The sequence below is a fragment of the Bombina bombina genome, chromosome 1 (genome assembly GCF_027579735.1).
Source record: "Bombina bombina isolate aBomBom1 chromosome 1, aBomBom1.pri, whole genome shotgun sequence".
NCBI classification, from domain to species: domain Eukaryota; kingdom Metazoa; phylum Chordata; class Amphibia; order Anura; family Bombinatoridae; genus Bombina; species Bombina bombina.
Window position 1 is genome coordinate 312,093,371 of NC_069499.1, and position 27,727 is coordinate 312,121,097.

At 38.9% G+C, this 27,727-nt stretch overlaps 1 protein-coding gene across 1 annotated transcript in view; it reads right to left on the reverse strand.

Annotated features, from left to right (window-relative positions):
* Positions 1–27,727, reverse strand: part of MRAS (muscle RAS oncogene homolog) — a 75,460-nt gene that overhangs the window by 30,158 nt on the left and 17,575 nt on the right. Inside the window, exon 2 of the mRNA XM_053698089.1 lies at positions 8,517–8,726. Coding sequence (XP_053554064.1) covers positions 8,517–8,709 — 193 coding nt within the window. The 5' untranslated portion in view covers positions 8,710–8,726. The remainder of the gene's footprint in view (positions 1–8,516; positions 8,727–27,727) is intronic.

Consider the following 27,727-nt stretch of genomic DNA (forward strand, 5'->3'; position numbering starts at 1 on the left):
GAGAAGAGGACAGAGGACAGATCCTTGTGGTACTCCAATACAAAGAGGTAACGGGGCAGAGGATGCCCCACAGAAGGCTACACTAAAGCTACGGTTAGACAGATAGGAAGAGAACCACAAGAGAGCAGTGTTGCAGATGCCGAAGGATTAGAGGGTTTGGAGCAAAAAAAGGTGGTCAACAGTATCAAAGGCTACAGACAGATCAAGGAGGATAAGCGGAAAGAAGTGGCCTTTGGATTTTGCTGTAAGTAGGTCGTTGGTAACCTTAACAATCGCTGTCTCTGTGAAATGAAGGGGCGAAATCCAGATTGCAGTGGGTCAAGGAGGGAGTGTAATGTAAGGAAATGGGATAGACGTGCATAAACTAGCTTTTCAAGAAGCTTTGAGGCAAGAGGGAGTAGGGAAATAGGGCGGTAGTTGGATGGGGAGGTTGGATCGAGAGAAGTTTTTTTGAGGATAGGTGTGACCAGTGCATGTTTAAGAGATAAGGGAAATATACCAGTGCTGAGGGAGAGGTTGAAGATGTGTGTGAGTATATGGGTAAGGGAAGAAGAGAGGGCGGAGTAACTGTGAGGGTATGGGTTCGAGGGGACAGGTAGTGAGGCGAGAGGACAGTATAAGGGCATGAGTGTATGATTTCTGAGCTATGGTATGTGGGGCAAGATTGTCAAGGACTGATGTAAGGGTGGAGTTATAGTGGAAGATAGATTCATTAGGGCAGGAAAAGGAGGGGATGGAAGAGAGAAGAGGTTTGAGAGAGCTAGTGATCTGTTGCTGATCTGGTGACTTGATTATTCTTTGAATTTTGGTGTGAGGGGTGGAAGGAGGGAGAGTTGTTGGGAGGGAGGTGATGTTACAAGTGAGGAGATGATTGTCAGAAAGAGGGAAAGGGGAGTTGTTGAGGTTTAAGATAGTGCATCCATAGCTGAAGATCAGATCAAGGGAGTGACCACCTTTGTGAGTGGGAGAGTCAGTCCATTGAGGCAGGCTAAAAGAGGAAGTGAGTTGCAGAAGTTGTTTTGCAGAGGAGGAGGTGGGATTGTCAAGAGGGATGTTGAAGTTCCCAAGAATGAGGGCAGGGGTGTCTGAGGAAAGGAAATAAGGTAGCCAGGCAGAAAAGTGATCTAGAAAAAAAAAAGTTGAGGAGCCAGGGGGGCGGTATATGACTGCAACGCGTATAGAAAGGGGAGAGAATAAACTAATCATGTGGGTTTTGAATGAAGAAAATGTGAGGGAAGAGAAGGGCTGTATTTGTTGAAAGATGCAGTGAGCGGAAAGTAAAATACCAACACCACATCCATGTCTATTGCCAGACCTAGGAGTGTGAGTGAAGTGAAGACCCCCATGTGACAGTGTAGCAGCGGAAACTGTGTCTGAAGAGAGCCAGAAGATTAAAAGAGCGGGAGATAAAGAGGTCATGGATAGAAGTGAGCTTGTTTCAAACAGAGCGAGAGTTCCAGAGTGCACAAGTGAAGGAGGTGGTGGCTTTAGAATCAAGAGGAATGAGATTAAGGTTATCAGAGTTTTGTTTTTGAAGTCTATTGAAAGGCACAAATGGGAGTGCAAGGCTAGGATGTTGTGGTGGACCAGGATTAGGGGAGATGTCACCAGCAGCTAGTATCAGCAAGACGAAGAGTTACATCAAATGAGATGCAGATTTGCAGTAGTAAGACTGTTTTTGGGATGAGGTGCAAGGGTGAGAGAGAGTCTTTAGGAATGTGTGAAGTTCATGAATAGAAAAGTAAGGTGAGTTGAAGAGAGATGGGCTAATTAACAGTGCATGTGGTGATGGGGAAGGAGTAATGCAAAATGGTTAAAAAAAATCTCCTCTATGGCTTTGTTTCCATTGTGGTTGTAAACTGGCGGTAACATAAAAAAATCTTCCTAGACTTCAATGATAATTATTGTTTCCTCACCAGTTTACAAAGCAATGGAAGCTAGGCCTCAGAGGAGATGTGTTCAGGAGCCACAATGCATTGTTCCTACTGACTAGTGTGGCCAGTGAACCAGTCAAGAGCAGCACACACACAGATTGTCTGGGCTAAGCAGTTTGCAAAGAGCAGTTGTTTAATAATAAAATGTTCTAATGAATAAGAGCATTTTGTTAATATATCAGAATGTCCCTCTAAGGAAAGTTCAGTTTATTGCGCAGCACTGCTCTAATAATCATATGCTGAATCACCATTTACGCATGTAAAATACTTGTCTTTTTACTTGAGGCTGCTGTAGTAGCTTAGAACGTATCTGTTATAGCACATTTACATAATTCTGCAAACCTGAGGCCATACACAAATCTTGTGATCTACTGGCAGATTGTGTTCTCTTGGACACACCTTTCTTATCGTATTTAAAACTAAACACATAATCCCTTACAACAGAGATTTCCATAACCTGGTGTTACCCTGAGTGTGATCTGAGTTTCCCAGTCAGTGAAACTCTTCAAAAACTGGTTTATTAATTTTGTAAGGAACCCTGGCTCTCAGTGACAGGTTTTAGCAACACTTTCTTTAGATTGGGATACCCACTGCCATAGGAGGAAAAAAGCATTGCTATTTATTGCTGGGCTGTTTCTTGGCTCAAGCAGTGCATATATTATATTTGGGAAGAATGGCCTCTCACTACTATATACACCCAAGAACTACAGTTGCAAGAAAAAGTATGTGAATCCTTTGGAATGATATGGATTTCTGCACAAATTGGTCATAAATGTGATCTGATCATCATCATCTAAGTCACAACAATAGACAATCACAGTCTGCTTAAACTAATAACACACAAAGAATGAAATGTTGCCATGTTTTTATTGAACACACCATGTAAACATTCACAGTGCAGGTGGAAAAAGTATGTGAACCCTTGGATTTAATAACTGGTTGAACCTCCTTTGGCAGCAATAACTTCAACCAAACGTTTCCTGTAGTTGCAGATCAGACGTGCACAACGGTCAGGAGTAATTCTTGACCATTCCTCTTTACAGAACTGTTTCAGTTCAGCAATATTCTTGGGATGTCTGGTGTGAATCGCTTTCTTGAGGTCATGCCACAGCATCTCAATCGGGTTGAGGTCAGGACTCTGACTGGGCCACTTCAGAAGGCGTATTTTCTTCTGTTTAAGCCATTTTGTTGTTGATTTACTTCTTTGCTTTGGGTCATTGTCCTGTTGCAACATCCATCTTCTGTTGAGCTTCAGCTGGTAGACAGATGGCCTTAAGTTCTCCTGCAAAATGTCTTGATAAACTTGGGAATTCATTTTTCCTTTGATGATAGCAATCCGTCCAGGCCCTGACGCAGCAAAGCAGCCCCAAACCATGATGCCCCCACCACCATACTTCACAGTTGGGATGAGGTTTTGATGTTGGTGTGCTGTGCCTCTTTTTCACCACACATAGTGTTGTGTGTTTCTTCCAAGCAACTCAACTTTGGTTTCATCTGTCCACAGAATATTTTGCCAGTACTGCTGTGGAACATCCAGGTGCTCTTATGCAAACTGTAAACGTGCAGCAATGTTTTGTTTGGACAGCAGTGGCTTCTTCTGTGGTATCCTCCCATGAAATCCATTCTTGTTTAGTGTTTTACGTATTGTAGATTCGCTAACAGGGATGTTAGCATTTGCCAGTGACTTTTGTAAGTCTTTAGCTGACACTCTAGGATTCTTCTTCACCTCATTGAGCAGTCTGCGCTGTGCTCTTGCAGTCATCTTTACAGGACGGCCACTTCTAGGGAGAGTAGCAGCAGTGCTGAACTTTCTCCATTTATAGACAATTTGTCTTACCGTGGACTGATGAACAGCAAGGCTTTTGGAGATACTTTTATAACCCTTTCCAGCTTTATGCAAGTCAACAATTCTTAATCGTAGGTCTTCTGAGAGCTCTTTTGTGCAAGGAATCATTCACATCAGGCAATGCTTCTTGTGAAAAGCAAACCCAGAACTGGTGTGTGTTTTTATAGGGCAGGGCAGTTGTAACCAACACCTCCAATCTCATCTCATTGATTGGACTCCAGTTGGCTGACATCTTACTCCAATTAGCTCTTGGAGATGTCATTAGTCTAGGGGTTCACATACTTTTTCCACCTGCACTGTGAATGTTTACATGGTGTGTTCAATAAAAACATGGCAACATTTAATTCTTTGTGTGTTATTAGTTTAAGCAGACTGTGATTGTCTATTGTTGTGACTTAGATGATGATCAGATCACATTTTATGACCAATTTGTGCAGAAATCCATATCATTCCAAAGGGTTCACATACGTTTTCTTGCAACTGTATCTATGAAAGGTGAAACGATGCCAGTTTGTAACTTTAATGCACAATTTCAATTAATTATAAAAGCCTTACTTAAAGGGACATTAAACCCAAAATTTTTCATTCACGATTCAGATAGAGAATACAATTTTAAACACCTTTCAAATTTACTTCTATCATTTAAATTGCTCCCTTCTCTCGTTATCCTTTGCTGAAAGGCTTATCAAGGCAAGCTCAGAAGCAGCAGAGAACCTAGGTGCTCACTGTTGATTGGTGGCTGCATATATATATTGATTGTGATTGGCTCACCAATCTGTTCAGTTAGAAACCATTAGTGCTTTGCTGCTCTTTCAACAAATTATACCAAGCGAATTAAACAAATTAGATAATTGAAGTAAATTAGAAAGTTGTTTAAAATTGTATTCTCTATCTGAATCATGAAAGAAAAAAATGTGGGTTTCATGTCCCTTTAACCCCTTAATGACAACTGACGTACCAGGTACGTCATGCATTAACAAGTAGTTAATGACAATGGACGTACCTGGTACATCAGTTGTCTAGGAGAGTGCTAGAAGCGATCGCAATCGCTTCCAGCAGCTCTCAGGGTATTGCAGTGATGCCTCCATATGGAGGCATCCTGCAATACCTTTTTAGAAGACTCCGATGCAGAGAGGGCCACTCTGTGGCCCTCTCTGCACCGGTAGTTCGTTGGTGGGTGGGAGCGCAACAGGGAGGTGGGTGGGCGGCCCATCGCTACTTCCTAGAAGTGCAATGTGCACGCCGGGTGCCGGGAGCGCGCGGGGGCGCGCATGCGCGCGCATTAGCTGGCCACTGACACCAATGAGGGAAGAGGGGGGGGGGGGGAATATATATTTTTTTAAATCATATAAAAGGATCTGGGAGGGGGAGGGGGGTAGGGGTATTGTGGGGGGCTGCTACACTACAGAAAACCCCCCAAAAAAGAAAAAAAGCAGAAAATACTTATATGTTTTTGTGCAAATTGGGTACTGGCAGACAGCTGCCAGTACCCAAGATGGCCGCAATTAGATAGGGGAGAGGGTTAGAGAGCTGGGGGGGGGGGGGATCATGGAGGTTGGGGCTAAGGCAGGAGTCCATCACAGCTAAAATATTTTATTTTTTTTATAAAAAAAAAAAAAAAACTCCTTTTATTTAGTACTGGCAGACTTTCTGCCAGTACTTAAGATGGCGGGGACATTTGTGGGGTGGGGGAGGGAAGAGAGCTGTTTGGGAGGGATCAGGGGGTGGGATGTGTCAGGTGGGAGGCTGATCTCTACCCTAAAGCTAACATTAACCCTGCAAGCTCCCTACAACCTACCTAATTAACCCCTTCACTGCTGGGCATAATTTACGTGTGGTGCGCAGCAGCATTTAGCGGCCTTCTAATTACAAAAAAGCAATGCCAAAGCCATATAAGTCTGCTATTTCTGAACAAAGGGGATCCCAAAGAAGCTTTTACAACAATTTGTGCCATAATAGCACAAGCTGTTTGTAAATCATTTCAGTGAGAAACCTAAAATTGTGAAAAATGTAAAGTTTTTTTTTTTATTTGCTCGCATTTGGCGGTGAAATGGTGGAATAAAATATACCAAAATGTGCCTAGATCAATACTTTGGGTTGTCTTCTAACAAAAAATATATACATGTCAAGGGATATTCAGGTATTCCTGACAGATATCAGGGTTCCAATGTAACTAGCGCTAATTTTGAAAAAAAGTGGTTTGGAAATAGCGAAGTGCTACTTGTATTTATGGCCCTATAACTTGCAAAAAAAGCTAAGAACATGTAAATATTGGGTATTTCTAAACTCAGGACAAAATTTAGAAACTATTTAGCATGGGTGTTTTTTGGTGATTGTAGATGTGTAACAGATTTTGGGGGTCAAAGTTAGAAAAAGTGTGTTTTTTTCCATTTTTTCCTCATATTTTATTATTTTTTTTTAGTAAATTATAAGATATGATGAAAATAATGGTATCTTTAGAAAGTCCATTTAATGGCGAGAAAAACAGTATATAATATGTGTGGGTACAGTAAATGAGTAAGAGGAAAATTACAGCTAAACACAAACACTGCAGAAATGTAAAAATAGCCATTGTCATTAAGGGTAAGAAAATTAAAAAATGGCCGGTCATTAAGGGGTTAAATACTTGCATATAAAACTATAATATAGATACTTTGGGCCCCATTTAATAAAGTCCGGACAGACTAGGTTTGTTTCCGTAAACCTGTCCACCAGGGACCACAGAAAGCAGGCAGCAATACGCTGCCCATTTTCAACATTGCACAAGCATGTATGTGATTTCTTAAGATATTATTATTCTCAAAAGGTAAAAGGGATACAAATTACTTAAAGGGACATAAACAAGTTGGGATAGAGACAAAATATAATATGTACTCTAATTACTTTACCTGCAAATTTATACTGCAGTGCCTCGCCATTAACCCTTTCTTTTAAGTTTCCAAACTGTCAGCTCTAACTCCCCTCACACAATTCCTTCTATGGTTGCATCTATTTGGTAGAATGCAGAAATGAATTCTCATTATCTGCTGGAGCATGCCTAAAAGCAAATAAGCTGCTGTGAATGCCTGTGTTTAATGCTAAACAATTATAAAGGGGGTGGATCAGACTACTCCAGACAGCATGGCTATATAAGTAATTTTTCTTATTTTTAAAAATGATTTTAAAATACTTGCCAGCAATGTTTAAACATTTTTTTATGCAAACTATTTACTTAATTAACCCTTTTAGGATATGTACAGATCTCAACATGTTTTATGGCACTTTAAAGGGACATTGTACATTAGATTTTTGTTTGCATAAATGTTTTGCAGATGCTCCATTTATATATCCCATACAAGGTTCTCTTTTGTAAAATGTATAGATTTGCTTATTTGTAAATAACATTGTGCTAATTTTCAGACTCCTAACCAAGCCCCAAAGATTTAGAAGTAGACTGTTATCTACTTATCCCAACTTGCTCCTGTTTGTGTAAAGGGTCTTTTATATGCATGGGAGGAGGGGTGGGTCTGCTCTTTTTGCTTTCCAGACCATTTCAGTGGCTGTCCCAGCCTAACCTTTTCAACAGTGCTAAACTGGGAGCTTCTGAGTACGTTTTAAAAGGTTTTAGCTCAGTATCTGTGCATATTATTGTTAATGTTGTCTATTACATGCAGTTATATGAAAATGTGTGTACACTGTTACTTTAAAAGACCATTATAATGAGAGAAAGAAAAAAAAAAGTTACGTCCAAAGAAGAAACTGCTTCTGATCCAATCAGCAGCTCTAGTTGTACAGCGGGTTGTGCGATTGCTCCAGTTTCCACTCAGATCCATGAAGTTCTCTGCTACCGCGAGTGTTACTTTGAGTTTAACCCTTTTTTGGGAGGGGGGGGGGGGTTAAACACATAGCATCACAGAGTCGCTAGTAATAAAAGTGACATGCTCTAACAAATTAGAGCATGCAATTTTCACTAAAATAGCCCTTTCATCTATTGGTTTCTTTTATAAACTTAACCAGTGAGATAAAATTATCTTCCTAGGCAAGTTCAGATAATACATAGTTATGGGGTTAAAAGTGTTGGCTGTAGGACTACCATTAATGATAATGCACAAGGGGACGATGCATGGCACTTTATGCAAAACCAGAAGGTTGTGAAACTTCTACTTTGAATGTTTACATTGTGACCCATCTGCTGCAACCCAGAGAACTTCACAAATGTTGCAAAGTTTTTCATAACTCATCTCATATACTGTTGTGCTCTTTCACAATAAATATTTTTTTGAATGTTCCTTTTAAAAAGGGACACAAAATGCAAAAGGAAATAGTTTTATGTATTAGTGGAAGGAACAGTGCAAAAAATAAAATGTTGTATATATCTAACCCCTGCAAAAGGGTTAAACAAATAGGTAAAGTCAGCCCAAGTGCAGCAATACTCTACTGGTAGCTAGCTGAACACATCTGGTGAGCCAATGACAAGGGACATATGTGCATAGCCACCAATCACCAGTTAGCCTTCCTAGATACATTCAACAATGAATACCAAGAGAAGAAAGCCAGTTTCATAATAGAAGTAAATTGAAAAGACTCTTAAAATTGCATGCTCTCTAAACCATGAAATATTAATTTTAACTTCCATGCCCCTTAAACAAGAAACATTTTAAAATGGTATTAAATCAGAATTTGTATTGGTGGGTAAACAGACAACTATGTACAGATGTACTATGATGTGAAAGTTGACCAAAACCAGAATTCTTTACCATCTAGTATTGCCCACTGGCCATCTATTTCTGTGTGCTTCAGGTAGGAGTCCTCAATGGTAGGGTCATAATCCGGCACAAAGATCTTCTGGAAAAACTGTATGGTAAGCGCACTCTTTCCAACTCCGCCATCTCCAACCACTACCAGTTTGTAAGTGGGAAGGTTCTCACTCAAAACTGCGCTTGTTGCCATGCTGTCCTCACTGGCACCTGCTCGAAATAGAAGGAGATTCTAATGACCATTTTAGAGCATCCAAATTGTTAAAGATATTAAACTTTTTACATATTTAAAAGTGAACCTTCAAAAAACAAAATATATTATATATATCTTCCATGTGTGTCTGCACTCACAATGCAATAGGGACATCAACCAGGGTGCCAAGTCAGGTATATCAATAATCCATTATAGAAGAGGACTGCACTCACTGGATTTGGTATATAAAATAATTTTTTTTATTAAGGTGACGTTTCGGGGTACGCAGACCCCTTCCTCAGACCAGGCAACAGTGCAAATGAACAGTGTGTAATATAAAGCAACATAGCCCCTCCCATCAAACAATTAGTGAAATTGTGCCAAAACCTATGTAACCATGACAACAGGTGAATCACCTAATTAACAATATTCCTACCTTTACTAATGTGATAGTTAAAAACAGTATAATTGTGCAAACCATATAATTGTATCTTAAAACTATTCTCAAACAATAAATGACATGACATATGAGTAGCACCTAAAACACTCAAGGTGCACCCAAAGAAATAAAATGTCCCCCTACAATGTGATGTGTGACATACTGATATAGCTACCACAAAGAAACAACTTAACATTGATAAAGGCAGTCTATAAGAAACAGCGCTCAATAAAAGTTGTTTCTTTGTGGTAGCTATTTCAGTATGTCACACATCACAATGTAGGGGGACATTTTATTTCTTTGGGTGCACCTTGAGTGTTTTAGGTGCTACTCATATTTCTTGTCATTTATTGTTTGAGAATAGTTTTAAGATACACTTATATGGTTTGCACAATTATACTGTTTTTAACTATCACATTAGTAAAGGTAGGAATATTGTTAATTAGGTGATTCACCTGTTGTCATGGTTACATAGGTTTTGGCGCAATTTCACTAATTGTTTGATGGGAGGGGCTATGTTGCTTTATATTGCACACTGTTCATTTGCACTGTTGCCTGGTCTGAGGAAGGGGTCTGCGTACCCCGAAACGTCACCTTAATAAAATTTTTTATTTTATATACCAAATCCAGTGAGTGCAGTCCTCTTCTATAATGGATTATATATATATATATATATATATATATATATATATACACACTATATATATCATCTATCTATCTAAGACAACGTCTGGCACTCTCTTCCACACAGCTAAGATTAAAAGCAAAAATGGAAGAAATAGTTAGAGTATCTGGCCAAAAGGGTCAAGCCCAGGAACCACGTCAAGGTCTCTTCCCTCCTGGGTCCCTAATACAGCCAAAATGCATGCTTTCAAATCACACAAACTGGAAACCACACAAGGGTGCACATGCCCTATGTAATCCCTAGAGAATATATATATATATACACACTGTACATACACACACACACACACACATACACAGTATAGAGCTCAAGTGAAACATTGCTAACATTCCCCAGTATAGTTTCTAAACAAATAAGGCATTTTATTAAGAAGTATTGGTATATTTACCATACAAGTACAGGTAAATCTGTGGTACCGTATATACAGTAGGTAGGACATCTGTTACATGACTTAGTATTCCACTTTTTCCTCTCCATACCAGAGAGAACAAGAAAAACTCACTATGCTTCCAGTATTCTTTGAAATAACTTAAATTGTTTTTAATAGGCTATGCTCTTTTTTAATGAATAGTCTTTTGGTTGATTTCTTAAAACTCTGTACAGAAGTTGACTAACTACTGCAAAGAGGCTACAAAGAAGGAGAGAAAGCCAGAAACTAGAAGCAAATCTTTACAAACCGTGCATATTCTCAGATGTGTTCTGGTATCCATGGAAATGTCTGAAATCTAATTTACTTAGTACTATAAGAAACCCCCTTTGAAAAGAAAAACTGCAGCTGTTGAGCTCTGGTATTCGTCCAGTTCTAATACAAAATAAGTGCTCTACTTTTTTAGCAGACATTAAGGGAAACCCCAATGTCCTCAGGACTAGTTCTCTGTAATCAATAATCTCATGAATGTCTGGGAACTAACCCTGTTACAATTTCTTTGTTATGAGCAATGGTAGCGTACATTTGTACAACATTACCACGGAGTAACCAAAGAAAACAATTCTTATCCTTAATAGGGAGTTACTGGGATACAATTACACAAAACAATATATATATATATATATATATATATATATATATATATATATATAAAATATAACACACACATACACAATTATATGATACTTTGTGTTATCTAGTTATATATTAGTATGAAAGTTTTTTATATTTTTTTTAGGATTATCTATTTATCTTATTTTCGTAGAAAATTTCTGCCTTGTCCCACACTCCATAAAGAGACCTAAAGGTAAACTTCCTAAGCCAACTATTTATTTTACAAGTTAGAGAATATTATATTTTGGTCTCTCTAGGGAGTGTGGAACAAGTATGATTTAGAAAAAATAAAAGTTTGTTAAGTGAGTAATATGTACAATGCATATGTGAGTACTAATAACAAAACTGGGTATGTGTAAACAGGCCTGCATAAACATTACTATGCAAAGGGCTCATTACTGAAAGCACAGCTATTGGCTTAAGTAAAATTATGCCATGCCCTGATTTGGATGAGGCTGGCTTGAGCTGTGCTCTTGGCAAGATTCTGAAGATTTTTAAGTAAGTAATATACATAATACATATATATATATATATATATATATATATACACACATATACACACACATACACACACACACGCGTAACATAAAAAACTACCAATAAGCACAGAGGGGATAATATAAACAGCATAAACACAGTAAGTAATTTCTGTTCCTACAGAAAAAAGGGGAAGGAGGAACTCATATTTTGCATTTTTAACACCCAGAAAGAATAGAGTAAAACACATTAGAAACTGGTTTATAAATAGAATAGAGAAAAAAACAGAAGTAGAGGACCAATCTACCATTACCAACCAATCCTACAAATTACAGCCCGTCAGAAAAACACGAGAGGCTGCAGTGTCCCACAAAGAAGGAGCCCCAAAAGAGGGATTAATTCCTGCCTCAGACATGAGGCATCTAATCTGCCTAGTGGATGAACATAAGAAAAAGAAAAAGCCCCAAGGAGGAACCATGGACTACCTCATTTTTGGAAATGTTGGATTAAAGACAAAGGGCAACACAAAGTTGAGGCTCCTTTGGAAAGGGTAAGGAAAAAAAATATTATATATGGAGGTTTCTTAACCAAATTGCACTAAGAAAAAGTTAGACTAAAGGATGTCTACCCATCAGCAAAAGGAAGATGGCCAGCTGATATAGCCGAGAAGACAAGATCTTGGGATTGGTTGGAGGTCATGAACTGGTGTTGTTTGCCAAAGTTTGATGGCCGGGCAGACAACCCCTGAATCTGCTGGCCCTACCAAAACCCATCTGGGTTTGAAAAAATTACGAAGAATTTTAAAATGCAAAAGACAGAATGCACCTCATGGTACAGATCAGTAGGAAACAAATACAGGAGTAATAGATAAATCAGTCCTACTCACGTAATACAAAGCACTAGTCATGCTCAACAGGCTAGCCGGATCCATTGAGTCGTCCAGCAGACTCGCAAAAGGCACAGCAACAGAAATGATCCTCGTCCAGATATCACAGGAGTCCAGGGATCCAAAGTCAGTTTGTAGTGTAGGTGGATAAGAAGGTCCCAACCGTATCCAGAAAGTGCAAACAGTGCAGATGCACCATATAGTCCCAACAGAATATCTCTAGGGTCTAGTCCAAACACAGAGAATGTAGCAGCAAGATGGAGTAAAAAGTTTTATTAAAGCAGTTTAAAACAACAGTAACGCGTTTCTCAGTGACACAGCACCGTTTTATCAGGCTAGGCACTTTGACTGTAAAAGAATCCAAAGAAGAGTCTGAGAGAAGCACCTCATCATATAAAAATAAAATCTGGACCAAAGGGCCAGTGATGTCCAGGAGTTATCTTGGACAACACAGAAGGACCTCTACAGACCTCTCCCTGGGTACCTCTCCCTGGGTGCCTACCCTTCCTGGACAAAAAAAAGTCACAAGGTTAGTGTCAAATTCAGGGATGGCTGACTCTTTAACATGAAGAGAGGGCCTACGGCACTCTGCACTAAGAGAAGCTCTTTTTTCCTGGTACAAAAGCCGATGCAGGTGCATCTGCAGAAGCCTAGTTAGATGAGGAGGAAGAGACCATACAGTAGAATGCGGCTGTTGAATGTGTTTCAGATTAAATATGTGACTAAATGCAATCAACCAGATCCGTCTCTGCTTCCCCTCTAAGGTAGGTGTCCAAAAAGGACCTTGGTGGGAATCACCTGGAAGATTTCATCAGAAGGATCACCCAAGTTCCAATAAAGATCCGGGTAATAATCCTGATACAGATCATACCAGCTCACAGACATCCCTGCTTATGATCCTCAGGGAGTCAAGGGTTGATCTGTCTGGGAAATGGCTTGTTTGACCATCATATTGATGACCTCAATGACCTCCTCCTTGGAGTATATGATTCCAAAATCCAAATGAAATGTCAAACTAAGATAAAGGACAGAAATAAAAGAAAAAAATTATATATATATATATATATATATATATAAATGTAAAGCTATTAGTGTGCTCTAAGATAGAACTATATAGTCATGTAGTTAATCTTGACAAATATTATATGAATTTAATAATATATAGATCGTTATATAAGATATTATAAAAATAGGACTCCCAATATAAATACATAAACAATATAGAAATTACTCTAAAGGTAAGTTCTAACACTTGCTTTACATGGAGACCCCCCCCCCCCACCATCTCCACAGACCTGCAGCACGTGTACGCTACAAAATATATTTTTATACCTAGAAAATCAGCCAAGTGCACATCTGTATTACCCAGGGGAGGAGAGGCCTAACGGTGCGTGAGGCCAGACAAGCCCACAGAGGCCGTGTTTTATCAGCCGGGATTGCCCAGAGGACACTTGGCAAGAAAACAGGCTGCAAGGAGTGCTAAGAGTGAAAACCTCCCTGCGATACTTGAGTGAAAACCAGCGATACGAAGAACTCTCGAGCAGAAAGAGTTCTTTGTGTAGAAGAGCAGCTTTTACAGAGAGCTGTAGATGCCAGTGTACTTGGAAAACTGACGCTGCACAAGTACATTACCACCACTGTAGAAGGGGGAAAAAAAAGAGCCCTGGATAAAGAGGGGGAAAAGCAAAACTAAGGAAATAAAGGAACAAAAATGTGAAAGAGACCCACAAAAAGTATGGAAAATAAAGTAGAAACATAAAATAACAAAACTTTTAGAAGAAAGCAATTTATATCAATCTATTACCAAATAACATACATTTAAATACATCACCTGCTATCTGTAAAGGAGCAAAGAAAAGAGGAAGCAACTTTGTGTTTATGCTGTTATTTTATGCACTCTGTGCTCATTAGTTCTTTTTGCTAGTATGTTACTTGTTCCATTCAAGCTGTTTGGAAGTCTGTAAAGATTTGATGCAAAATACGAAGCCTCCTGTCTTGCCATAGAGGCCGAATTATCAAAGGTCTTGCGGACCTGATCCGACAGTGCGGATCAGGTCCGCAAGACTTCGCTGAATGCGGAGAGCAATACGCTCTCCGCATTCAGCATTGCACCAGCAGCTCACAAGAGTTGCTGGTGCAACGTAGCCTCCTGCAGACTCGCGGCCAATCAGCCGCCAGCAGGGGGGGTGTCAATCAACCCGATCGTACTCGATCGAGTTGAATTCCGGCGATTCCTGTCCGCCTGCTCAGAGCAGGTGGACAGGGTTATGGAGCAGCGGTCTTTAGACCGCTGCTTCATAACTGCTGTTTCTGGCGAGCCATCAAGCTCCATTCGGAGCTTGATAGATAGGCCCCATAGAGTCAAATCGATGATGCCTTTTAACTTAGTAGTATTTATATATTACATTTGGACATTACATGCACCAGTAAAAACATGCTAGACATAGTGATGTTTTCAGAGCAAAGAGAAGTCTAAAAATAATATGTAGCTGGATATCAGTTGTTTAAATATTGAAAATATAAGTAAAATATAAAAGTTTAGTTTCTATAAACCATCACCTTGTTTGTACTAGATTTCTATTTATCTCTATGCAAATAAGTCTGTGTAGAAACCTTTTTATATATAATCTTATGTTTCACAGAGCCTTGTTTGTACAGTCTATTTTATATCTGTGCCTAATTGTCCTCAGCAGTAAAGATAATGAGAAACAAGCTAAAACATGGCAATGCTCAACACTTTATAGAAATTCAGTAGAATTTTGAAAAACAATAATATGTCAAGTTAAATTAAAGTAAAAGGGGCAAAATAAGTAAATTATATTTGACTGTTTAACTACAAATAATTAAACATTTTATAATACAATCTTATCTGGTTTAATATCCCTTTAATGTTCTTTTACTATCAAGCTCGCGATAGTAATAGCAAGCCACTTGTAATGGCTGGTTAATTATCGCGCTGCGCCCATTTGCCCAATTGCTGGTGAGCAATAAATTGGCGCTCCACTTGTAATCTAGCCCTAAATACCCAAAAAGGGATGAAAGAAGCAATAGTTCACCTTCATGTTCAATACATACATTTGCTTGGTAACTTGTCAAAATTATCCCAAAGACTATACAGTGTGTATATATATATATATATATATATATATATATATAAATATATATATAAATATATGTATATATATATATATATATATATATATATACACACATATATACACATATATATATATATATATATATATATATATATATATATATATATATATACAGTATGTTATCCCTGGAATAATTTATCTCAAATGGATATTTAGAAAAAAAAAGATTCAATAAGCTTCTCTATAACACCATTTGCCAAACCTATCACCTCCACTTTTATCTTCAAGCATATTGTCATTTGCCCTAAGGTGAACAAAGTGTTGTGCAATGGGTGTTTTTGGTGGATCTATGGGCCAGATTACGAGTGGTGCAATATGATTTGCATGAGGAACCTAAACGTGATTGCAGTGTTGTTATGCTTGCAAGTAGTGTGCTGTTTAAATTACCACAAATTAGTTTACGCAAACTTGCAGTAATTTACACTCTCACTATTTTCTATGGGCTGCGTTGAGCCCCAATGTGCGCTTGTATTACAAGTTGAAAGTAAATGCGAATGCTCAAACACAATTGCATTTAATGATCAAACTTTGCGACGTGGGGCTGTGGTGGTTTATGGGTTAATAATGTAGTGGGGTACTTTTGCAGTGGGCTATGTGGAAGTTTAGGGGTTATTAGATTAGGCAGTTTATGGCGATTTCTGTTAGAACTTTTCAAGGTCCATTGAAGTCTATGGGAGAGTACGTTAACATGGTTGCGATATTATATGTTTGGCTTTTTGCGTGTGTCAGGTTAGAAAAAAAATACTTTCAACTTGTAATACACACGTTATCCAATGCATGTAAAAAGCCGAAGTCGAATGTAGTTAGTGCACGAACGATACATAGTGTTCCACTCATAATCTAGACCTATGTCGGTAAATTTAAATGCCCATAGATTAATCATGTCTGAATAGAAACAATACATGTAGTGGTAAAAAAATGCTTCTAGTAAAAGTTAACATTTTTCTTTGCAAGTGCATGTGAAGCATAGCTAGATATTTTAAATACTGCAGCTGCTCAGAGCACCAGTAAGACTTGAATCATATTAACAATGAACAAATTTAGAAATTATCAGATGATGCAAGCATCTTAAGTTCTTTGAGCAAGTGTTGTGTTTAAAATGCTGATGCACAGACCATATTTGAATGCACTTAAAATGCTATAGCTTTTGCTAGAAGCATTTTTGATAATAAATGTATATTGCAAAAAATGCTTCTATTCAAAACTGAAATGCATCCATATACATTCTAGTTTTGGCTGGAATGTCCCTTTAAGGTGCTTCCTGATTCAATCTTTTAGCATTCTACTGGAGAACCTTACATAGGGCTAGATTACAAGTGGAGCACTAATTTATTGTGCCCTCCAGCTTGCGGTAGCAATTAGTGCTTATAAATATTAATCAGAGGCCAGATATCTGGTTAATTTTATAAATGTCCACCAAATGCCCTCAAAATCAAGTGTAATATAATTAATTGTTTTTAATAAAAAAGGAAATTTATGCTTACCTGATAAATTTATTTCTTTTACGAAATGACGAGTCCACGGATTTCATCCTTACTTGTGGGATTTATCCTCCTGCTAACAGGAAATGGCAAAGAGCAGTTAGGAAGAGAAAGGAAAAGCCAAAGGTGCAGAGGTGACTGAAGTTTAAAAATAAGTACATACCTGTCTTAGAAATAACAGGGTGGGCCGTGGACTCGTCATATCGTAAAAGAAATTTATCAGGTAAGCATAAATTTCCTTTTCTTTTACAAGATATGACGAGTCCACGAATTTCATCCTTACTTGTGGGGTACAATACCAAAGCTATAGGACACGGATAAAAGGGAGGGAAAAGACAGGAACCTAAATGGAAGGCACCACTGCTTGAAGAACCTTTCCCCAAAAAACAGCTTCAGAAGAAGCAAAAGTATCAAATTTGTAGAATTTTGAAAAAGTGTGAAGAGACGACCAAGTTGCAGCCTTGCAAATCTGTTCAACAGAAGCATTGTTTTTAAATGCCCATGAGGAAGCCACAGCCCTAGTGGAATGAGCCATAATTCTTTCAGGAGGCTGCTGTCCAGCAGTCTCATATGCCAGACGGATGATACTCTTCAGCCAAAAGGAAAGAGAGGTAGCCGTAGCTTTCTGACCCCTACGCTTTCCAGAAAAAAAAACAATGAATAATGAAGATGATTGACGGAAATCCTTAGTCGTCTGTAAGTAATACTTCAGGGCACGGATCACGTCCAAGTTATGCAACATACGCTCCTTTTTAGAAGAAGGGTTAGGACATAATGAAGGAACAACAATTTCCTGATTAATATTCTTATTAGAAACAACCTTAGGAAGGAAACCAGGTTTGGTACGTAAAACCACCTTATCAGAATGAAAGATAAGATAAGGTAAGTCACATTGTAACGCTGAAAGCTCAGAAACTCTACGAGCAGAAGAAATAGCAACCAAAAACAAAACTTTCCAAGATAACAACTTAATATCTATGGAATGCATGGGTTCAAACGGAACCCCTTGAAGAACATTCAGAACTAAATTCAAACTCCAGGGTGGAGCAATCGGTCTAAACACAGGCTTGATCCTGGTCAAAGCCTGACAAAAGGACTGAACGTCTGCCAAATGTTTGTGAAGTAAAATTTACAAAGCAGAGATTTGTCCCTTTAAGGAACTTGCTGACAACCCTTTCTCCAATCCTTCTTGGAGAAAAGACAGAATCCTGGGGATCCTAACTCTACTCCATGAGTAGTTCTTGGATTCGCACCAAAAAAGATATTTACGCCATATCTTATGGTAAATCTTTCTAGTAACAGGTTTACGTGCTTGAATCAAAGTATCAATGACTGAATCAGAGAACCCCCGCTTAGATAAAATTAAGCGTTCAATCTCCAAGCAGTCAGCTGCAGAGAAATTAGATTTGGATGTTGGAAAGGACCTTGAATGAGAAGATCCTGTCTGAAAGGAAGTGTCCACGGAGGCAGAGAGGACATGTCCACTAGATCTGCATACTAAGTCTTGTGTGGCCACTCAGGCGCAATTAGAATTACTGAAGCTCTCTCCTGTTTGATCCGAGCAATCACCCGGGGAAGGAGAGGAAACGGTGGAAACACATAAGCTAGGTTGAACGACCAAGGCACTGCCAAGGCATCTATCAGTTTGGCCTGAGGATCCCTCGACCTGGATCCGTATCTTGGGAGCTTGGCATTCTGTCGAGACGCCATCAGATCCAATTCCGGTCTGCCCCATTGGAGAATCAGGGAGGCAAAGACCTCCGGATGGAGTTCCCACTCCCCCGGATGAAATGCCTGTCGGCTTAAAAAATCTGCTTACCAGTTGTCCACTCCTGGGATGTAGATTGCTGACAGATAACAAGAGTGAGCCTCCGCCCATCGAATTATCTTGGATACTTCTGTCATCGCTATGGAACTCCTCATTCCTCCCTGATGATTGATGTAAGCCACAGTTGTGATGTTGTCCGACTGAAAACGGATGAATTTGGCCAAAGCCAACTGAGGCCACGCCTGAAGTGCATTGAATATTGCTCTCAATTCCAGAATATTGATTGGAAGTAGAGACTCCACCTGAGTCCACACACCCTGAGCCTTCAGGGAATCCCAGACTGCACCCCAGCCTAGTAGACTGGCGTCCGTTGGCACTATCACCCATGAGTGTCTGCGGAAACACGTCCCTTGGGACAGATGATCTGGCGACATCCACTAAAGAAGAGATTCTCTGGTCTCCTGGTCCAGATTTATCTGAGGAGATAAATTTGTGTAATCCCCATTCCACTGTCCGAGCATGCACAGTTGCAGTGGTCTGAGATGAAATTGAGCAAACGGAATGATGTCCATTGCTGCCACCATCAATCCAATTACTTCCATGCACTGAGCCACTGATGGCTGAAGGGCTCGGCATGTATTTAGAATCTTTGACTTTCTGACCTCTGTCAGAAAAATCTTCATGGATATAGAATCTATCAGAGTTCCCAAGAAGGGAACCTTTGTCTGTGGAATTAGTGAACTTGTCTCTAGATTCACCTTCCATCCGTGAGTTCTCAGAAAGGACAACACCGTGTCTGTATGAGATTTTGTCAGATGATAAGTCGACGCCTGGATCAGAATATCGTCCAGTTAAGGCGCTACTGCAATGCCCCGCGGCCTGAGAACCGTCAGAAGGGACCCTAGAACCTTCGTGAAGATCCTGGGTGCTTTGGCCAACCCAAAGGGAAGAGCCACAAACTGAAAATGTTTGTCCAGGAAGGCAAACCTTAGGTACTAATGATGATCCTTGTAGATAGGAATATGAAGGTATGCATCCTTCAAGTCCACGGTAGTCATATATTGACCCTCCTGGATCATTGGTTAAATTGTTCGAATAGTCTCCATCTTGAAAGATAGGACTCTGAGAAACTTGTTTAGACTCTTGAGATCTAAAATGGGTCTGAATGTTCCCTCTTTTTTGGGAACCACAAAGAGATTTGAGTAAAACCCCTGCCCCTGTTCCAGTCTTGGAACGGGACAAATTACTCCCATAGTAGAGAGGTCTTTTACACAACGTAAGAACACCTCTCTTTTTATTTGGTCTACAGACAATCGTGAAAGAAGAAATCTCACCCTGGGGAGAAAATTTTTGAATTCCAGTTGATACCCGTGGGTCACGATTTCCAGTGCCCAGGGGTCCTGAACATCTCTTGCCCAAGCCTGGGCAAAGAGAGAAAGTCTGCCCCCTACTAGATCCGGTCCCGGATCGGGGGCCGCCACTTCATGCTGTCTTGGTAGTAGCAGTGTGCTTATTGGGTTGTTTACCCTTGTTCCAAGCCTGGTTGGGTCTCCAGACGGACTTGGCCTGAGCAAAATTCCCGTCCTGTTTGGCGGAAGAAAAGGGTACTCCTTTAAAGTTCCGAAAGGAACGAAAATTATTTTGTTTACCCCTCAATTTAGCAATCTTATCTTGAGGTAGGAGATGACCCTTACCTCCTGTAATGTCAGACATGATTTCCTTCAAGTCAGGCACGAATAGGGTTTTAGAAAAATACACTTAGCGCCTACTGCTAAATTGACCCTTAGCTCTGATAAAGGACCCCTAGTGGTCAATATATAATGGAAAATCAGAAAAATATCAAAGCGCCAACTATTGAGACAGGGTTCAAAATAAAATCATATACAAGGCTCAACACACTGTTTTAAAATACAATTTATTCCATAAATTAAAAACAGCTGGTGGGTAAAATATCTTATACAGACATAATTAAAATGAAATACAATAAATAGATTCACATGGATCCATGTATTTAACAATATATCATAAAAATGCTGGACAATTTGGTTGAATTTACAATAACTAGAACATGGTGATGTTAACACACTAAGGTGAACAACCGTTAAACAAAGATGTACTGGATATATGCTCTTGGGCTTAGTGCAGCCTAATGTGTATTTCTGAACAATATGTCCAATATGGTGATTGGTAAAACCTAAATTGACAGTGAATAAAGGGTTGCTAAAACCTCCTGAAGTAAATGAATGAAGGGTTGCTAAAACCTCCCGAAGTAAATGAATGAAGGGTTGCTAAAACCTCCCGAAGTAACAGGCGGAGGTGTTTAAGCTTAAACCAAAAGGACATGACGTCCGAATACGTCTGAGGCAACACACTTCCCGAATTGGAAAGTTCCCCCTCAGACAGAAGTTCCCTGACCCCCAAATCAGATCCCTGTGAGGGTACATCGGAAATAGCCAACAAAGCATTAGAGGACTCAGTATTTACATTGACTTCTGTCAAAACTGGCAACTTAGATAAAACCTCTGTAAGAGTAGTAGTTGACATAACTGCAGCCATATCCTGCAGAGTAAATTAATTAGACGCGGTTGAGGAACCAGACGTCGCTTGGGTGGGCGTTAAAGGTTGTGACACTTGGGGAGAATTTGGCAGCATATCCTGATTCTCCTCAGACTGAGAATCATCCTTAGGCACACTTTCTTTACATAAAATATGTTTTTTACATTGTAAGGACCTTTCAGTACAAGAGGGACACAAAGTAAGAGGGGGTTCCACAATGGCATCTAAACACAAGGAGTTTCCTCAAGTTCAGACATGTTAAACAGACTAGCAATAGCAACAATAGTCGTTTTTAACCTTAAGTATTGACTCAGAAAAATTTTCAAAAAAAGTGTACTGCGCCTTTAAATAATAAAAGCGCAACAATTTTTCTGTATCTCACAAAAAACAGCGATAAAAAATATAATAAGCTCAAATTAGCTAAATATTATTGCACACTTTGTTAGAAAATGCTAAGTGACATTTTATAGCATCTTTATTTGATATAACAAATTTTTTAAAACAATATCAGCCCCTGCACCTCGCCACAGCTCTGCTGTTGCGCCTACCTTCCCCCAGGGTACTCAATTCTGTGACAATAACGATCCGTTGATTAAAAATCTAACTTGGGCCCCACCGGAGCTAGAGCTTTGCTGCCTTGTACTGAAGAGAAACTGCGCGTCTGAGCGCGCAAAATAGGCCTCGCCCACCATGGGCATTGCACTAGCCGTCCCCACAACCGCATGGGAAGAAAAATCAGTGAAGCCATGTGGTCCCCTAATTATAGTAAAAATGTAACGACTACAATAAACAGCCATCTTTTACAGGCCAATTATACAAATAATAGGACAGTCTCTCAACCGCATCTCCCAGTGTCTAGCCCAAATTGAGTCACATATAACATATAGCATCAATATAAAAAACGGTAATTCCAGTTCCACCATAAAGCATATAGTGCCTACTGCTTACCACTTCCCCGGCAGGGAATAATGTCAGCCTGTTCTGATATAACAAGTCTCCCCAGAAGTAAAAGACTGAACATACCTCAATGCTGCTTGTAGCATGACACCGTTCTCCACACTGAAGATTTTTCTTACACTACCTTCAGAAACTCTGTGGGAACCAGAATGGATCTTAGATAACGTTTGCTAAGATCATCAACATCAGGGCAGAAAAAAATAATGTCTCCATTCCTCTTGGGAATCCAGACTGACGAGGAAAATAGCATTCACTGGCACCATTTTAAAATAAAAAAACTTCTTGATTGAAGAATCTAAACTAACACCTCACTTTACCTCTTCCTTTACCTCTTCCTATTACTAACACAGGCAAAGAGAATGACTGGAGGTGGAGGGAAGGGAGGAGCTATATATACAGCTCTGCTGTTGTGCTCCTTGCCACTTCCTGTTAGCAGGAGGATAAATCCCACAAGTAAGGATGAACTCTGTGGACTCGTCATATCTTGTAAAAGAAAACTGCTATAAGCAGTTATGAGGGTTTAAAGTTTGTGGGTGTGGGGTGAAAAGTGCCTTTACATAGAGGTCTATGGGAACTGTGTGTTACTAGTAAATATGTATATGCTTATAATCGTATATATTTATGTGTTAATATGTGTATACACACACACACATTATATATATATATATATATATATATATATATATATATATATATATATATATATATATATATGAATATAGTCAATTTGCTGCCATCGCTGCGTGACTTGCACCCTTTGCTACGCTAGTTCTCATGCCGTGAGACATGAGAACGAGGCTCCCGTTGGAGCCTATGGAAGCGTGCTCTCATGAGCAGAATGCTGCCCATTCAGAATGCAAGCTCGCGTTTGCATTGTGCTCAACTTTTAATACCAGTGCACATTGGTGGCTGCACATAGATGCCTATGTTTTTGGCTCACCTAGTGCATTGCTGTTTATTCAACAATTGATACCAAGAGTATGAAGCAAATTAGATAACAGAAGTAAACTGGAAAATTGTTTAAAATTGTATTCTATATCTATATCATAAAAAAGAAAAATGTTGGGTTTTATGTCCATTTAAAGTGAAGGTAAAGTTTTCCGTTTTTGTAACCTTTATTATATTACTCATATACTATATAGTATGATCGCTAATTTTTTAAAATTATTTGAATATATATGATTGTATTACAAAGTATTGTTATTTACGTACTCTGCCATTCCTAGCTCCTCCCTCCATGAATTTCCTGGTTTTTCACTCTATTACGTTCAGAGCGGTCCCACCCACTCTATACGTACTTCAAAAGCGCGTTCTCGCTTGCCGGACAATTTGCGCATGCGTACACTTCACAGTATATTCTATTTGCGCCTGCGTGACTGAAATCCTTTTAGACCTAAAGCGCAGGAACATGTTGCAGCCAAAGATACTGTTTCAATTTGCATTCAACAGACGACGTACTCAGTGTTTGCTTTTATCTGTCGGAATTGCGCATGCGATAAACTGGAGCGAGCCCGGCTTGGAAGGGAGAGGAAGTAATGCCAACGCATGCGCAGAACGTCAAGGACTGTTGTGACGTAAAATGACGGCCGCCTAATGGCCAGACTTACTATTGGATGATGCAAGAACGTGACCGGACAGAAAAAAAAAAAAACAGGTTGTTTTGGAAACGATACGAAATAGAAACAAATAAGGTGATAACTTGGTAAATACATGAAATTAAACAAATTCATGAATTAAAGTACCATTCATTTTATAAGTATTTACATTGACTATAATCGAATCCTGCTAAGTTTACCTTCACTTTAAGCAAACAGCAAAGCTTTCCAATGGACAAAAGCAAAACTGATATAACTTCTGATCCTTGAATAACATAATGCACATTACTCAAAGCATTGGTGTTGTGGCTAGCAAGACTAGATATTCCATTTAAAGCAACAGTCAAGTCCAAAAAAAAAAAACTTCTATGTTTCAAATAGGGCATGTAATTTTAAACAACTTTCCAATTTACTTTTATCACTAATTTTGCTTTCTTCTCTTGGTATTCTTAGTTGAAAGCCAAACTTAGGAAGGCTCATATGATAATTTCTAAGCCCTTAAAAGGGACATTAAACACTTTAAGACTGTAATCTAAAATGATAAACTGTATACATAAGAAAAACTCTACAATATACTTTCATTATTTTTTTTGTTCCCTTTTCCTGTAATTCCGTTATGAAATTGTGACCTTTTCAGTTCCAGTTAGAAGGGAAGTGCAGAACACTGTTATATTACACACAGCCATTGGCTGCACACTCTAGTGACCAATTTATAACTGTCCCTAATTGGGCCACAGCAGAAAAGAAAAACCTAAGTTACAACATGGCAGCTCCCACTGTTTTATACGCACTAAAATTTTACACTTATTTTGTCAATATTTAAACAACTAATGAAACTTAAAAAAAACATCTACATGCTATTTTCAGACTAATCTTTTCATTGAATCCATCATCCTATCCTAGAATTTATTTAGTGTTTAATGTCCCTTTAAAGACCGCCTCTTATCACATGCTTTTTTATTTGCTTTTCACAACACGGGAGAGCTAATTCATGTAAACCATATAAGTAACATTTTGGTCACACCCATGGATTGTGGCAGATACTGCACTAATTGGCTAAAATCAAAGTCAATAGATAATAAACAGTCATGTGGTCAGGGGGCTGTCAGAAGATGCTTAGATACAAGTTAATCACAGAGGTAAAAAGTATATTAATATAACAGTGTTGGTTATGCAAAACTGGGGAATAGGTAATAAAGGGATTATCTATCTTTTAAAACAATAACAATTCTGGTGTTGACTGTCCCTTTAAAGATACTTTCCCATATTTAGATTCTGAATTATTCTGGGTCTGTTACCCAGGATACCAATATGCTCCCCCTCCTTTTTTGGGTTAGTCAGTTTAACACTGGGCTAGTGGTATTTCTTCTTTACCACATGTTAGATGGTGTATTGTACAGCTCTGCAGCTGCCAGTGTGAAATGCAGCAAATCACTTCCGATTCATTACTTAAGAATGTCATCGTTGCAAAACCAACACAAGGGCAAAAGGCATCAGTGAGTCAGTGAGAGAACATGCAAGCATTAATATTTCATGATCATCTTTAATGCTGCATTAACCTCTTCACATGGGTGCTTTAGTGCACTGAAATGAGTGAGGGACCAGGGGAGAACAAACTGTAATCCATCATAGATTAACCTGTCTAAAATATGCTTAGCCTCTTTAGAAGAAAAAGAGAAGATCAGGGTTACATTATTAAAACATTTATATTATAGTTTCCGGTTACTGACCCACTTTTGTACCTATGGTAAACGCTGCTGACATAATGCTAAATGCCAACAAGATGTATTTAATTAAAATAATTGTTAGGTTAACAATATATTCAGATTATCTGATGAAAGTACCCTGGCTTTGTTTGCTAAATAAGCTTGTACACTGCTTGTGCAGCAGAAAAATACTATAGGTTACAAGATCCCCACAAACTAAGCATGTACAGTAAAATTAAAGGGACAGTCTACACCAAAAGTGTTGTTGTTTAAAAAGATAGATAACGCCTTTACTACTCATTCCCCAGCTTTGCACAACCAACATTGTTATATTAATATACTTTATAACATTTATACCTCTACATTTCTGCCTGTTTCTAAGCCACTACAGGCAGCCTCTTATTAGCTTTTCACAAGAGACTAATAATCCATGTGGGCCATATAGGTAACATTGTGCTCTATTTTGTGGAGTTGCGCATGACACTGCACTAATTGGCTAAAGTGCAAGTCAATAAATAATAAAGAGTCATGTGGTAACGGGGCAGTCTGCAGAGGCTTAGATACGAGGTAAAACGTATATTAATATAACCGTGTTGGTTATGCAAAACTGGGTGATGGATGATAAAGGATTATCTATCTTTTTAAACAATACATTTTTTTGGAGTAGACTCCCTTTAAAGGGGCATGAGGGTGCATAAAGAAAATACTCTGTTGTACAACTTATTATTACAATATTGCTTGCATGTAACTTAACTATGCAAATGGATTAAACACATAGTTAAATGCAGCTACAGAGCAGTAATGCACTACTTGGACCTAGCTGTACACATTTGGTTAGCCAATGACAAGAGGGATATGTGATTAGCCACCAATCACCTGCTAGCTACCAGTAGTCCATTGCTGCTCCAGAGTATACCTAGGTATGCTTTTAAAAGGATTACAAGAGAATAAAAGTAAATATGGTAATAGAATTGTCTTAAAATTGCATGCTGAACCATGAAAGACATATGTTGACATGCACATCTATTATACAATATTAAAAATATATTTGTATGGAATCAGTGGAAATTGATAAAATCAAATCCACAATTGCCAATGTTGGCATCTTATCAAAAATTCACATCAACAAAGCTTACAAGCTATATTGTCTGTAACAAGCTAGATAAGGGCAGCTGATGATGAAACCTAAAAGTTATTGTTTCTTATCTAACATCAAATGAATATTTTGTTCCTCCAAAGCCAACTAAAGTGATCTTTTCAGCAGCTAACTAGTGCTAATGTTAAAGGGACAGTCTACACCAGAATTGTTATTGTTTAAAAAGATAGATAATCCCTTTATTACCCATTACCTAGTTTTGCATAACTAAAATACAGGGAGTGCAGAATTATTAGGCAAGTTGTATTTTCGAGGATTAATTTTATTATTGAACAACAACCATGTTCTCAATGAACCCAAAAAACTCATTAATATCAAAGCTGAATAGTTTTGGAAGTAGTTTTTAGTTTGTTTTTAGTTATAGCTATTTTAGGGGGATATCTGTGTGTGCAGGTGACTATTACTGTGCATAATTATTAGGCAACTTAACAAAAAACAAATATATACCCATTTCAATTATTTATTTTTACCAGTGAAACCAATATAACATCTCAACATTCACAAATATACATTTCTGACATTCAAAAACAAAACAAAAACAAATCAGTGACCAATATAGCCACCTTTCTTTGCAAGGACACTCAAAAGCCTGCCATCCATGGATTCTGTCAGTGTTTTGATCTGTTCACCATCAACATTGCGTGCAGCAGCAACCACAGCCTCCCAGACACTGTTCGGAGAGGTGTACTGTTTTCCCTCCTTGTAAATCTCACATTTGATGATGGACCACAGGTTCTCAATGGGGTTCAGATCAGGTGAACAAGGAGGCCATGTCATTAGATTTTCTTCTTTTATACCCTTTCTTGCCAGCCATGCTGTGGAGTACTTGGATGCGTGTGATGGAGCATTGTCCTGCATGAAAATCATGTTTTACTTGAAGGATGCAGACTTCTTCCTGTACCACTGCTTGAAGAAGGTGTCTTCCAGAAACTGGCAGTAGGACTGGGAGTTGAGCTTGACTCCATCCTCAACCCGAAAAGGCCCCACAAGCTCATCTTTGATGATACCAGCCCAAACCAGTACTCCACCTCCACCTTGCTGGCGTCAGAGTCGGACTGGAGCTCTCTGCCCTTTACCAATCCAGCCACGGGCCCATCCATCTGGCCCATCAA